Source organism: Mastacembelus armatus, chromosome 11, assembly GCF_900324485.2.
Source record: "Mastacembelus armatus chromosome 11, fMasArm1.2, whole genome shotgun sequence".
NCBI classification, from domain to species: domain Eukaryota; kingdom Metazoa; phylum Chordata; class Actinopteri; order Synbranchiformes; family Mastacembelidae; genus Mastacembelus; species Mastacembelus armatus.
The window spans coordinates 22,086,321-22,099,482 of NC_046643.1; the positions used below are offsets into that span (position 1 = coordinate 22,086,321).

A 13,162-nucleotide genomic window follows, 5' to 3' on the forward strand; every position below is an offset into this window, starting at 1 on the left:
GGTAGTACTGTTGTCCAGAGTACTGATATACTTTTGTACTGGCCTTACAGTCAGTTTGACCAGGCTGCAGGGATTTGGCTCCTGGCTGAGTCACAACCACATTTTGTCCAACAGACTGTGAGGAGAGAGAAGAAACACTGGACTCTGATTCTGGTTTTACTCTGAAAATCACATTCTATTTTTGTTCTTCCTTCCAGATATGTTTGCTAGTTTTCTATAACAGTGATTGTGTCAAAGTTTCCAGACTACATTTATTTCCTAACACTACAGATAAAAATTGTGATCTGTAATAAAAACAAAAGAAACCGACTGCTGTATGTGGTATGTGTGGATAGAATCATTACTTTGTCAAGTTTTTTAAAGATATAAAAATCAGAGCTGACAACAGACACTATGATGGTCTTCTCTAACCCAGGTCCAAACCCGCCTTGGTTAGTATTGTTTCACACCCATGAGTCCTTGAACGCACCACTACATCGACGTAGCATGGCCGGCAGTCATGTGACTTGGCCAGCCAATCGCGTTCTTTGTAGTTGGAGTCACAAACTGTTTCCGGTTCTCCCTTCACTAGCGCGAGGCGAAAGCTACGGGAGAACTGTAACACTTATGTTCGCAAACAAACAAACAAACAAACAGACAAACCAATAAACAAACAAAGGCTTATTTCCTCTTTGGTTCAGTGTTAAATTCACTGTAAACTTAAACCTGCTATTCTATGATCTTAGCAACCAACTACCGCCGCTGTAGGAGCCGTTCGGTGCCTGTTTATCAACTGGAATTGGTGAGTCTGTTTGTGTCATTGGTGTTAGCATGTTGCTACTAGCATCAGTGTTAGCATGTTGCTACTAGCATCAGTGTTAGCATCAGTGTGTTTCTATTGACACCAATAATCTCTAGGAATTATTCTGTTGTGTTTTGATGACTTTAATACCAACCCAGCACTTTACTCTTCATTTTTATTGCTTGGTTTAAACATGTCATGGTACTGAGGGACTGTGATGCTGTGGAGAGCCGTGTTACTGGTTCATACTGGATATGGGTCAGACACACTCCTGTTTGGGGTCAAACAAACCTGATGGCGAGCTACAAGCAGCCTGGAGTTCTCCAGTTTGACCCCGTCCTCCTGTGGGTCTGGTAGGAGGCTGTTTCAGCCCTGGTCCCCTCACTAACTCACTCACAGCCACACATTTCCACTGAAGCTGCTCCTCGGCCTTGGACAAGTCACATCCCATGGACAGTTTGCAGGCACTGAAGGGCACATGGTCTGCACTGTTCTGTGTGGTGCATGTGTGTAGTGTGTACGAGTTGTTACTGACCAGGTGCCGTTTGTGGTGCGGACTCATCGTCTGTCTGGGTACAAGGTCCTGTGCAATTGTGAATGTTGTTACTGTATAATTTCTGTAATTATGTTGGTCAACTTATTGCTTTGTTGTGAACTGGGACCTAAATAGTGAAGTGTATTTCCAACTGCTTCATCTACCCTGAAACCAGATCTAACCCAAATCTGCAGATTGTATATAGCCTGGGGTTTATATTGTTATATGTTGGTGTTGTTGTTTTGTCAGTCTCACCCTCAGTATAAGGTCCCATCACTAATCAATTTCCTCTTTGTGTCATCATTTACTTCACCACAGCTCCCTGAGCCGAACTAAGTCTTCTGGTATCCCTAGCCTGCCATAAGCAAGTGATGACATTCGTTAATAGGTTAATCATCTAATCTGGAGGTCAGCCCACATATGTGCTACACTTCCTTTTCAAAATAAAAGCCCAGAGTCTCTAATCCAGATATCCAAACACAGAAGCAACATCATGAGAAAAATTACAAACATAAAACTTTTTCTTCACTGTTGGTTTGAAGGGAAACACGTCACTCTGTTGGACATCAAACCATAGAAATAAATATATGAACAATAAAAAACATGTAGACAGTCTGTAGTTCAGTCATGGCTGAAATGTTTCATCTATTTATGAAATAATTTTCTGTTGACTGTCTTTAATATAATGTAGTTTAATAATAAATAAGTCACTTGCTGACTGTAGTGTCCTCCGGTACTTTGTTGTTTTGAGTTTCAGTGCAGCTGTGGAGTCAGATCAGTTCCTCTGCAGCTGAGGGAGGTTTTTGTACGACGTTGTTTCACTGTGTGAGCGGCCAGCTGCTACTCTGCTGACAGTAATAAACTCCTGCATCTTCTGCCTGAACTCTACTGATGGTCAGAGTGAAGTCAGTCCCAGATCCACTTCCACTGAAACGATCAGAAACTCCAGACTGACGATTTGTAGCATAATAAATCAGGAGTTTAGGAGCGTCTCCAGGTTTCTGAAGGTACCAGTGGAGTGAGCTGCCAACACCTGAACTGGCTTTACATCTGATGCTGACAGTCTGTCGTGGAACAACAGACTGAGATCCAGGAGACTGAGTCAGGGTGATTTGTCCTGATGAACCTGGAAAACATGAAAAAGAGCTTGGAGAAAGACGACCATCATCCAAACAGAAGAGGATAATTTCTTTAACATGGACAATAGATGGAAGAAGCTCAGGGCTGCTCGTGTCAGCGTTTCTCCATCAGCGCAGAACATCATTGTGGTGAACCTGGCTGCATCCTGAAGCAAAGTTTTCAGAAGAGAGTCTCACCCTGAACCAGGAGCCCCAGGGTGGCCAGCAGTAGAGTCAGGGACATCATCATCATGGTGCTGCCGGTGTGTGGGTGGCTCTGAAAGGCCTGGACAGCCACTGATCAACACTGGCCTCTTAACGTCTGGAGCACAGAGGCAGGACACATATGCAAACACACAGAGTCAGTCAGCTGCAGCTGCCCTCACCATGGCAGCCTGCTTCCTCCTCACTGCTGCATATTCACATGTACAGGATCAAACAGTCTGGCAGTGAACTCGTCCACTTCTTTGTAGATTGATGTGAAAACAGCTGTGACATGTTTGTGTGTTTGTAAAGTGGAGATTTCACCAAGTGAAGCTGAGACATGAGTTTGCCAAAGTGAAATGATGCTTTGACTCTGAAGCCAGTGTGGATCATTTGTCCCAAAATGCTCAGAGGAATGGAAATTTGAACATCCACAGCTCAGTGACAACTGGGAAAGTCCATGTGCTGAGGATGATCATGTGATGGGACTGAAAGCTGCACACAGAACTTTTAGTCTCACTGAGCTTGTTTGATTTTGCTGCTTAAAACATAAAACTGAAACACTGCTTCTCCCTGTTTAGTCCTGATTGGGCACATATCAACATGTCAGAGATGTACTGTGGTGCTGAGCCATGAAGAGTCTTATACACAAGCAGTGCTGTTTTAAAGTCTTTTCTCTGAGTGACAGGGAACCAGTGCAGAGATCTGAGAACAGGAGTAATGTGGTTGTACTTCCAGGTTCTGGTCTGAATGTACTGCAGCTGCCTTACAGCTTGTTTTGAGAGCCCCGTAAGCAGTTACAGTAATCTAACCTGCTGGAGATAAATGCATGGATGACTCTCTCCAAGTCTGGTTTAGACACAATCCCCTTGATTCTGCCAATGTTTTTGAGATGATAAAATGGTGACGATGTAATTGATTTAATGTGGCTGTTAAAATTCAAGTCTGAGTCCATGATTACCCCGAGATTTCTGACCTGATTTTTAGGTTTTAGAGAAAGAGACTGGAGGTGACTGCTGACACTTTCTCTTTGTTTCTGTGTCCCAAAGATGATTATTTCAGTCTTGTCACTGTTTATTTGGAGAGAGTTGTTTTGCATCCACACAGTGATCTGTTCAATGTAGTGACACAGTGAATCGACTGGTCCATATTCACCTGCTGTGAATGAAATGTAAATCTGAGGGTCATCTGCATAGTTATGGTATGGTATGGTGGTGTGTGACCCCACATGTCAACGCCATTTGGTCTGAGACACAGTTACCAATTTCAACGAAATACTTCCTGCCATCAAGATAGTACTTAAACCATTTAAGGGCAGTAGCATGTCCCAGTTTGGCTCATCTTGATTCTTTTGCCAATCCCTTAAAACCATGGGATTATACTGGGATATGAAAGGATGGTGAGACGCTGTCATGGAGAAAGGAGTTTAAATTCCATCAGCATCATTTTGGATCATTGGACCTGTTTTTGTTAAATGTTGATTTGAACTGTGTGTGTGTGTGTGTGTGTGTGTGTGTGTGTGTGTGTGTGTGTGTGTGTGTGTCCTCAGTGAACTGTATCAGTCTCTGCAGTAGTTTCCAGCTGCAGCAGTCAGTTCAGTTTCTGTTCAGTCTGACTGAGGGAGGTTTTTGTACGACCATTTTTCACTGTGTGAACACAACCTGACTGTTGATGCTGTGATAACTCTGACAGTAATAAACTGCTGCATCTTCAGCCTGGACTCCACTGATGGTCAGATTGAAGTCGATTCCATTTCCTGCTCCACTTCCACTGAATCTGGATGAGATTCCTGACTGTCTTTCTGATGTTCTGTAGACCAGAAGTTTAGGAGGTTCTCTAGGTTTCTGTTGGTACCAGGAGAAGAAGTACTGTGGTCCAGAGTACTGTGATCCAGTGAAGTGAGCTACTTTTGGACTGGCCTTACAGTCAATAGTGACAGTTTGACCAGGCTGCAGGGATTTGGCTGCTGGCTGAGTCACAACCACATTTTGTCCAACAGACTCTGAGGAGAGAGAAGAAACACTGGACATGAGAAGCTGAGGTGAAACTCAGCGACACTGCAAATGATTTTCACATGACAGAAAAGAGATTTTCCTCACCCTGAGTGAAGCAGAGGAGAGTCCAGATGAGGACGGAGATCAGAGTCATGTTTTTGATGAGGAGGATTTCTGTGGCTTCTGTTGTCATGAAGGACAGCTGTCAGTCATCCAGTCTTCAACTCTCAGGACTATAAACTGTCCCAGAGCACTGGAGCATGGTGCTGCTGATGCAAAGTGGCTCTCTATGGAAATGTTCTGACTGAGTCCAACAGGGACTTGGATCACTCTGATCAGGCTGATTATTAATGGACCAATCACTTTATCACAGTATTGATTAGGAATGTGTTGATTTGTGGATTTTTTTTCATAAATATCTGTTTTAAATCTTAAAAATCTAATAAATATTCAACAAATGAATTAATTTGAGTCTTTTCCTGAGCTCAGTTTTAGTTCATGTTTATAACAGCAGCTGTGTTTTACAAATCACAGGATGTGTTTGAACAAAACACAATCTACAGTTAAACATTTGGTTTGACTGGAATTTAAATTTCAGCTATTTCTAAACCTTCAATTTGACAAAAGTATTATGTCTAAAAAATGTTCTGAAAAGTTTTTAATTTTCAGTCTAAGTCCTGGGGAAAGAATATTTCATAAATTTACTAGATCTGACTCAAATATTTAAATTGTCCCAAGTCGTCCTGTGTGTCCAATGAGAATCATTCAACATGATTATATTTATACAGGAGTCTGAATGTTTGAGGGGGTTTAAAACATAATTCTATATCTAATGTTCACGTTGAATGAACAAATCTCACATTTATGATTCAGGTCTTTTGTGTTTCAGAGGAGAATTTTGTACATCATGGAAATGTAAACCTCACATGTCTGATAACAGATGATGTGTTTCTTTAAACCTCAGTAGTTTACAGATTGAACTTTAACACATCAGAGAAACTAAGTGACACGTTACCTGTTTATCTGTAGTACTGAAACCTGCCTGTTGCCATGGTTCAGCAGTGATGCCTGTCTGTTGCCATGGTTACTGAGCTCAGACAGGGAAATCAAACACTGAAGACCAGTTTCATCCAAACTCCCAGTTTCTCTACAATTTGTTCTCTCCTCCTCAAGTGGGCCCCACCCTGACAGTGTTGGGCCCCTCCAGTGAAGAGCTGCAACAGGGGAAGGCCACGCTCATGTGCCTGGCCAACAAGGCCAACAAAGATTACAGTTTCCATATAATAAAAATAATTCTCATCAAATCAGTTCTTTTATTTTTCATTAATATAAAAAACTTTTTTTTTCAATTTAACAATAATCAAAAATATTTTCAGAATTTGAAATAAATAGTTCATCATCAGCATAGAAAGATATAAAACTGGAAATATGGACACTCTGCTTCTGTTGAAGAGTTCAGGCACAAAGACAAATTTTAACAAATCAAAACATTTGATAAATTAAAGTGTTAGTACATGTCAGCATATTGTCCATAAAGCATTTTTGCTTTGAAACATAAATGACATGTGGAGAAGAGAACCTCTCCCAGAAATGAAATATGACATATATACTAATTTTACAACGTGAAGTAAACGATATAATGATATGTAGTAATATGAGTATTTCAGTGTAAAATAGTGAAACATGAAGCAAATACCTAAAGTTTTAGTGTTCACATGTTGTTGTACTGTGGATTAAAGTTATCAGAGAATTGAAACATCAGTAGTTTTAGTTTGATGTCCAGCTCAATGTTTCTCATCCTGTTGATATACAAGTCTGAATGGGCTAAAAACTGTATCTGGTGTTAACATGTAAAAAGTGAATTTTAGTTAATCACATTATTTTAGTGAAAACTCAGATGTTTTACATTTTCAGTGCAGCTGTGGAGTCAGATCAGTTCCTCTGCAGCTGAGGGAGGTTTTTGTACGACGTTATTTCACTGTGTGAACGGGAAGCTGTCACCCTGTTGACAGTAATAAACTCCTGCATCTTCAGCCTGAACTCTACTGATGGTCAGAGTGAAGTCAGTCCCAGATCCACTTCCACTGAAACAATCAGAAACTCCAGAGTGACGGCTTGTAGCTGCATAAATCAGGAGTTTAGGAGCTTCTCCAGGTTTCTGAAGGTACCAGTGGAGCCAGCTGCTAACACTTGAACTGGCTTTACATCTGATGTTGACAGTCTGTCCTGGAACAACAGACTGAGATCCAGGAGACTGAGTCAGGGTGATTTGTCCTGATGAACCTGGAAAACATGAAAAAGAGGAGAAGGCTTATTGAGACCAGTCCAGCGTGGAGAAAGACGATCATCATCCAAACAGAAGAGGATCATGTCTTTAACATGGACAATAGATGGAAGAAGCTCAGTGCTGCTCGTGTCAGCATTTCTCCATCAGAGCAGAACATCATTGTGGTGAACCTGGCTGCATCCTGAAGCAAAGTTTTCAGAAGAGAGTCTCACCCTGAACCAGGAGCCCCAGGGTGGCCAGCAGTAGAGTCAGAGACATCTTCATCATCATGGTGCTGCCGGCGTGTGGGTGGCTCTGAAAGGCCTGGACGGCCACTGATCAACACTGGCCTCTTAACGTCTGGAGCACAGAGGCAGGACACATATGCAAACACACAGAGTCAGTCAGCTGCAGCTGCCCTCACCAAGGCAGCCTGCTTCCTCCTCACTGCTGCATATTCACATGTACAGGATCTGACAGTCTGGGAGTTCTGTTTCTGTTCAGTCTGACTGAGGGAGGTTTTCGTACGACCATTTTTCTCTGTGTGAACACATCCTGACTGTTGATAACATGTAAACTCTGACAGTAATAAACTGCTGCATCTTCAGCCTGGACTCCACTGATGGTCAGAGTGAAGTCGATTCCATTTCGTGCTCCACTTCCACTGAATCTGGATGAGATTCCTGACTGTCTGTTTGATGTTAGGTAGATCAGAAGTTTAGGAGCTTCTCCAGGTTTCTGTTGGTACCAGGAGAGGTAGTACTGTGGTCCAGAGTACTGATGTACTGTTGTACTGGCCTTACAGTCAATAGTGACAGTTTGACCAGGTTGCAGGGATTTGGCTGCTGGATGAGTGTTGTGGCAAAACAATCGTTGTAGGATGAGCAATAAGGAGAGTGCAGACCGACTGTCTTTTATGAATATATTTCTTGCAAGAATTGAGCAAACATTGAACACAATTGATCAGAGTCTTCCCATGTTGTTCCCCATCTGCTCAGCCCCTACTAGGCTGAGGCCGCTACTTATACAGATATGCAAAGTAAATGCAAATAATCGTTCGCTTAATCAGATAATTAAGTCTGTACTTCCCTATTTTTCTACAAAGTTATTCCTAATAAGACTATATTCTAGAACTCTATATTCTCATTGGACAGTTAACCCTCCATCCTGGGCGTGCTCTGTTATACTTGTCCCTTCCCCACACCTTGTGTCCTAAGGAACCTTTCTCCCAGATACTCTTCACCAACATCCTTGAGAACCCTGTGTCCCTTAGTGTCAGACTATACTAGGTCAGGAAGAACATAAACATCAGACATGATTATGAAAAACACATGAGCCTTAGTAAGTCTGTGAATCAACCTGTAAATGAAAACCTGTAAAACCTGAAAACCCAAACCTGGGTCAAGAATACAGTAAGAAACAATAAAAATCATAATTAGTAAGAATGATCAATTCATTTTTCCATTACAATGAGTCACAACCACATTTTGTCCAACAGACTCTGAGGAGAGAGAAGAAACACTGGACTCTGAAAATCTCTTTCTATTTTTTTTTTCCTTCCATATATGTTTTCTAGTTTTCTCTAACTGTGATTGTGTCAAAGTTTCCAGACTAATAAAGATCAGATCATCAAATCAGCTCATTTTCCCTGTGTGTTATTTATTGATTAGGTTATTTAACCCCCTCCTTGAACCACCACCTTATCGTGGTGGAGGGGTTTGAGTGCCCGTATGATCCTAGGAGCTATGTTGTCCGGGGCTATATGCCCCTGGCAGGGTCTCCCAAGGCAAACAGGTCCTAGGTGACGGACCAGACTAAGAGCAGTTCACTGACCTCTTATGAAGCGAAAACCGAGGACTGTGACGTCGCCCTGCATGGCGAAGCCGGGGCCCCACCCTGGAGCCAGGCCTGGGGTTGGGGCCCGTTGGCGAGCGCTTGGTGACTGGGTCTCCCCCCATGGGGCCCAGCCGGGCAAAGAGCAACGTGGGGCCGCCCTTCTGTGGACCCACCACCCGCAGGAGGATCCATAAGGGGCCGGTGCCTAGTGGATTGGGCAGTGGTCGAGGGCGGGGACCTCGGCGACCCGATCCCTGGATGCTGAAACTGGATCTAGGGACATGGAATGTCACCTCACTGGGGGGGAAGGAGCCTGAGCTTGTGCGGGAGGTCGAGCGGTACCGACTAGAGATATTCGGGCTCACCTCCGCGCACAGCATGGGCTCTGGAACCCAGCTCCTTGAGAGGGGCTGGACTCTCTTCTACTCTGGAGTTGCTCGCGGTAAGAGGCGGCGAGCTGATGTGGGCTTGCTCATAGCTCCCCAGCTTAGCTGCCACGTGTTGGAGTTTTCCCCCCCAGAGTGAAAGGGTGGTTTCCCTGCACCTTCGGGTCGGGGAAAGGCCTCTCACTGTTGTTTCGGCCTATGGGTCTGTTGGGAATGTTTGGCCGAACCCGCTGTCAGAGGGGTCTTTAACTCACACCTCCGAGAGAGCTTCTACCAGATCCCGGGGGAGGCTGGGGACATTGAGTCCGAATGGACCATGTTTTCCATGTTTTCGCGGCAGCTAGGAGCTGTGGCCATAAGGTTTCGGGTGCCAGTCGTGGCAGCAATCCCCGAACTCGGTGGTGGACACCGGAGGTAAGGGATGCCGTCAAGCTAAAGAAGGAGTCCTACCGAGCTTGGTTGGCTTGTGGGACGCCCGAAGCAGCTGACGGCTACCGTCGGGCCAAGCGTGCTGCAGCCCAGGCGGTGACGGTGTCAAAAACTCGGGTATGGCAGGAGTTTGGTGAGGCCATGGTGAAGGACTATCTGTCAGCCCGGGGGCCTTTGCTGAGGGCTATCCGGTCTCTGTACAAACGGAGCAGGAGCTTGGTTCGCATTGCCGGTGGTAAGTCAGACCTGTTCCCAGTGCACGTTGGACTCCGGCAGGGCTGCCCTTTGTCACCGGTTCTGTTCATTACATTTATGGACAGAATTTATAGGCGCAGCCAGGGGCCGGAGGGAGTTCAGTTCAGGGAACACACGATTTCATCTCTGCTTTTTGCAGATGATGTTGTCCTGTTGGCTCCATCGAGCCAGGATCTCCAGTGTGCGCTGGGGCAGTTTGCAACCGAGTGTGAAGCGGCTGGGATGAGAATCAGCACCTCCAAGTCCGAGGCCATGGTACTCAACCGGAAAAAGGTGGCTTGCCATCTCCAGGCCAGGGGAGAGATCCTGCCTCAGGTGGAGGAGTTTAAGTATCTCAGGGTCTTGTTCACGAGTGAGGGAAGGACGGAGCGCGAGATTGACAGACGGATCGGGGCATCGGCAGCAGTAATGAGGTCGGTGTACTGGTCCGTTGTGGTGAAGAAGGAGCTAAGCGAGAAGGCGAAGCTCTCGATTTACCGGTCAATCTACGTTCCTACCCTCACCTATGGTCATGAGCTTTGGGTCATGACCGAAAGGACAAGATCGCGGATACAAGCGGCTGAAATGAGCTTCCTCCCCAGGGTGGCCGGGCGCTCCCTTAGAGATAGGGTGAGGAGCTCAGTCACCCGGGAGGAGCTCGGAGTAGAGCTGCTGCTCCTCCACATCGAGAGGAGTCAGTTGAGGTGGCTCGGGCATCTGTTTCGGATGCCTCCTGGGTGCCTCCCTGGGGAGGTGTTCCGGGCATGTCCCACCGGGAGGAGGCCCCGGGGTAGACCCAGGACACGCTGGAGGGACTGGGAACGCCTCGGTGTCCCCCTGGAAAAGCAGGAGGAAGTGTCCAGGGAGAAGGAAGTCTGAGTATCCCTGATTCGGCTACTGCCCCCGCGACCCGGCCCTGGATAAGCGGAAGAAGATGGATGGATGGTTATTTTAACATTAACACACAGTTCTACAATTACACTGACAATGTTTACAGATAAAAATTGTGATCTGATTTAAAAAAAAAAAAGAAACCGACTGCTGTATGTGTGGATAGAATCATTACTTTGTCAAGTTATTTAAAGATATAAAAATCAGAGCTGACAACAGACACTAATGGTCTTCTCTAACCCAGGTCAAAAACCGCCTTATTTTGTATTCTTTCACACCCATGAGTCCCTGAACGCACCACTACATCGACGTGGCATGGCTGAGAGTCATGTGACTCGGCCAGCCAATCGCCTTCGTTGCAGCTGGTATTGCAAACTGTTTCCGGTTCTCCCTTCAATAGCGCGAGGGGAAACCTACGGGAGAACTGCAACAGGTATGTACGCAAACAAACAAACAAACAAACAAACAAAGGCTTATTTTCTCTTTGGTTCAGTGTTAAATTCACTGTAAACTTAAACCTGCTATTCTATGCTCTTAGCAACCAACTACCGCCGCTGTAGGAGCTGTTCGGTGCCTGTTTATCAACTGGAATTGGTGAGTCTGTTTGTGTCATTGGTGTTAGCATGTTGCTACTAGCATCAGTGTTAGCATGTTGCTACTAGCATTAGTGTCAGTATCAGAATTAGCATTACTGTTAGCATCAGTGTTAGTATCAGAATTAGCATTACTGTTAGCATCAGTGTTAGCACCTGTATTAGCATTACCTTTAGCATCAGGATTACCATCAGTGTGTTCCTACTGACGACAATAATTTTAGATCATTGGACCTGTTTTTGTTAAATGTTGATTTGAACAGTGAACTGTATCAGTCTCTGCAGTACTTTCCAGCTGCAGCAGTTTTTTTAGTTTCTGTTCAATCTGACTCAAGGAGGTTTTTGTACGACCATTTTTCACTGTGCACAGTGACACAAAGTGACTGAGGCGTCGTACAAAAACCTCTCAGTGCAGAGACACGGCTTTCTGTCTGAAACAAAGTCAACAAAAACAGTCTGTAAAACACAGCTGCTGTTATAAACATGAACTAAAACTGAGCTCCAGAAAACACCCAAATTAATTCATCTGTTAAATCATTCAAAACATTTGAAACAAACATTTCTGAAAAAAATTCACAAAACAAATCCACATAAACATCAATATGACACATTTCTAATCAATACTGTGATAAATTGATTGATCCATGAATAATCAGCCTGATCAGAGTGATCCAAGTCCCTGTTGGACTCAGTCAGAACATTTCCATAGAGAGCCACTTTGCATCAGCAGCACCATGCTCCAGTGCTCTGGGACAGTTTATAGTCCTGAGAGTTGAACACTGGATGACTGACAGCTGTCCTTCATGACAACAGAAGCCACAGAAATCCTCCTCATCAAAAATATGACTCTGATCTCCGTCCTCATCTGGACTCTCCTCTGCTGCTGCTTCACAGGTAAAGTCCAGAGAATTCAACTCCTCTCCTCTATGAACGTCTGTCGCTGTGAAGCCGACAAAACCTTGAGGCTGCTTTATGTTTTTGTCTCTGTGTCCTCAGAGTCCAGAGGCCAGGTCACAGTGACTCAGCCAGGAGCAGTGAGCTCTGCTCTGGGAGGCACCGTCACCATCAGCTGTAAGACCAGTCAGAATGTGGATAATTCAAATCGTCTATCCTGGTACCAACAGAGAGATGGGGAAAGTCCTAAACTGCTCATTTATACAGCTAGTAGGCGAGCATCAGGGACTCCAGGTCGTTTTGAAGGCCGTGGATCAAACTCTGACTTCACTCTGACCATGAGTGGAGTCCAGGCTGAAGATGCAGCAGTTTATTACTGTCACAGTTATCACTACATCAACAGTAAGGGGGTGTTCACATTCGGTGCAGGAACCAGACTGGAGGTTCAAAGTAAGTTCAACTGTTTGATTGACAGCTGTGTGCTACTTGTTCTCTAAGCTGATTGGTGTCTCCTAGGGGGAGCAGCACCCTGAGGCTCCCTGCAGACCAGTGGAGGAAGGTGGGCTCTGTGACCTGTGAGGCCACCCAGGGCTCCCAGTGTCCGGTCAGAGACACTGAGGAGTGACCAGTGTTCCGAGTCCTAACCTGATTCACTGGGACTCTGATTCTGGTTTTACTCTGAAAGTCTCTTTCTATTTTTTTTCTTCCTTCCAGATATGTTTGCTAGTCTTCTCTAACGGTGATTGTGTCAAAGTTTCCAGACTAATAAAGATCAGATCATCAAATCAGTTCTGTTTCCCTGTGTGTTATTTATTGATTAGGTTATTTTAACATTAACACACAGTTCTACAATTAAACTGACAGTGTTTACAGATATAAATTGTGATCTGTAGTAAAGAAAGAAAACGACTGCTGTATGTGGTATGTGTGGATAGAATCATCACTTTGTCAAGTTATTTAAAGATATAAAAATCAGAATACAGAATGGATGTTTGTGCATT

At 44.6% G+C, this 13,162-nt stretch overlaps 4 gene segments (V, D, J or C); 1 reads left to right on the forward strand and 3 right to left on the reverse strand.

The window, feature by feature from the left end:
- Positions 1-707: 707 nt before the first annotated feature.
- LOC113126668 (immunoglobulin kappa variable 6D-21-like) lies at positions 708-2,686 on the reverse strand. The segment is given in 2 exon segments: positions 708-2,442; positions 2,633-2,686. Coding segments are annotated over 2 exon segments (360 nt in total).
- Positions 2,687-4,196: 1,510 nt separating this feature from the next.
- LOC113126642 (Ig kappa chain V region 3381-like) lies at positions 4,197-4,802 on the reverse strand. The segment is given in 2 exon segments: positions 4,197-4,640; positions 4,738-4,802. Coding segments are annotated over 2 exon segments (408 nt in total).
- A 1,640-nt stretch (positions 4,803-6,442) lies between these two features.
- LOC113126661 (Ig kappa chain V region 3381-like) lies at positions 6,443-7,183 on the reverse strand. The segment is given in 2 exon segments: positions 6,443-6,915; positions 7,132-7,183. Coding segments are annotated over 2 exon segments (360 nt in total).
- Positions 7,184-10,947: 3,764 nt separating this feature from the next.
- Positions 10,948-12,914, forward strand: LOC113126632 (Ig kappa chain V region 3547-like). The segment is given in 5 exon segments: positions 10,948-11,107; positions 11,213-11,268; positions 12,081-12,161; positions 12,264-12,611; positions 12,660-12,914. Coding segments are annotated over 3 exon segments (435 nt in total).
- Positions 12,915-13,162: the final 248 nt, after the last annotated feature.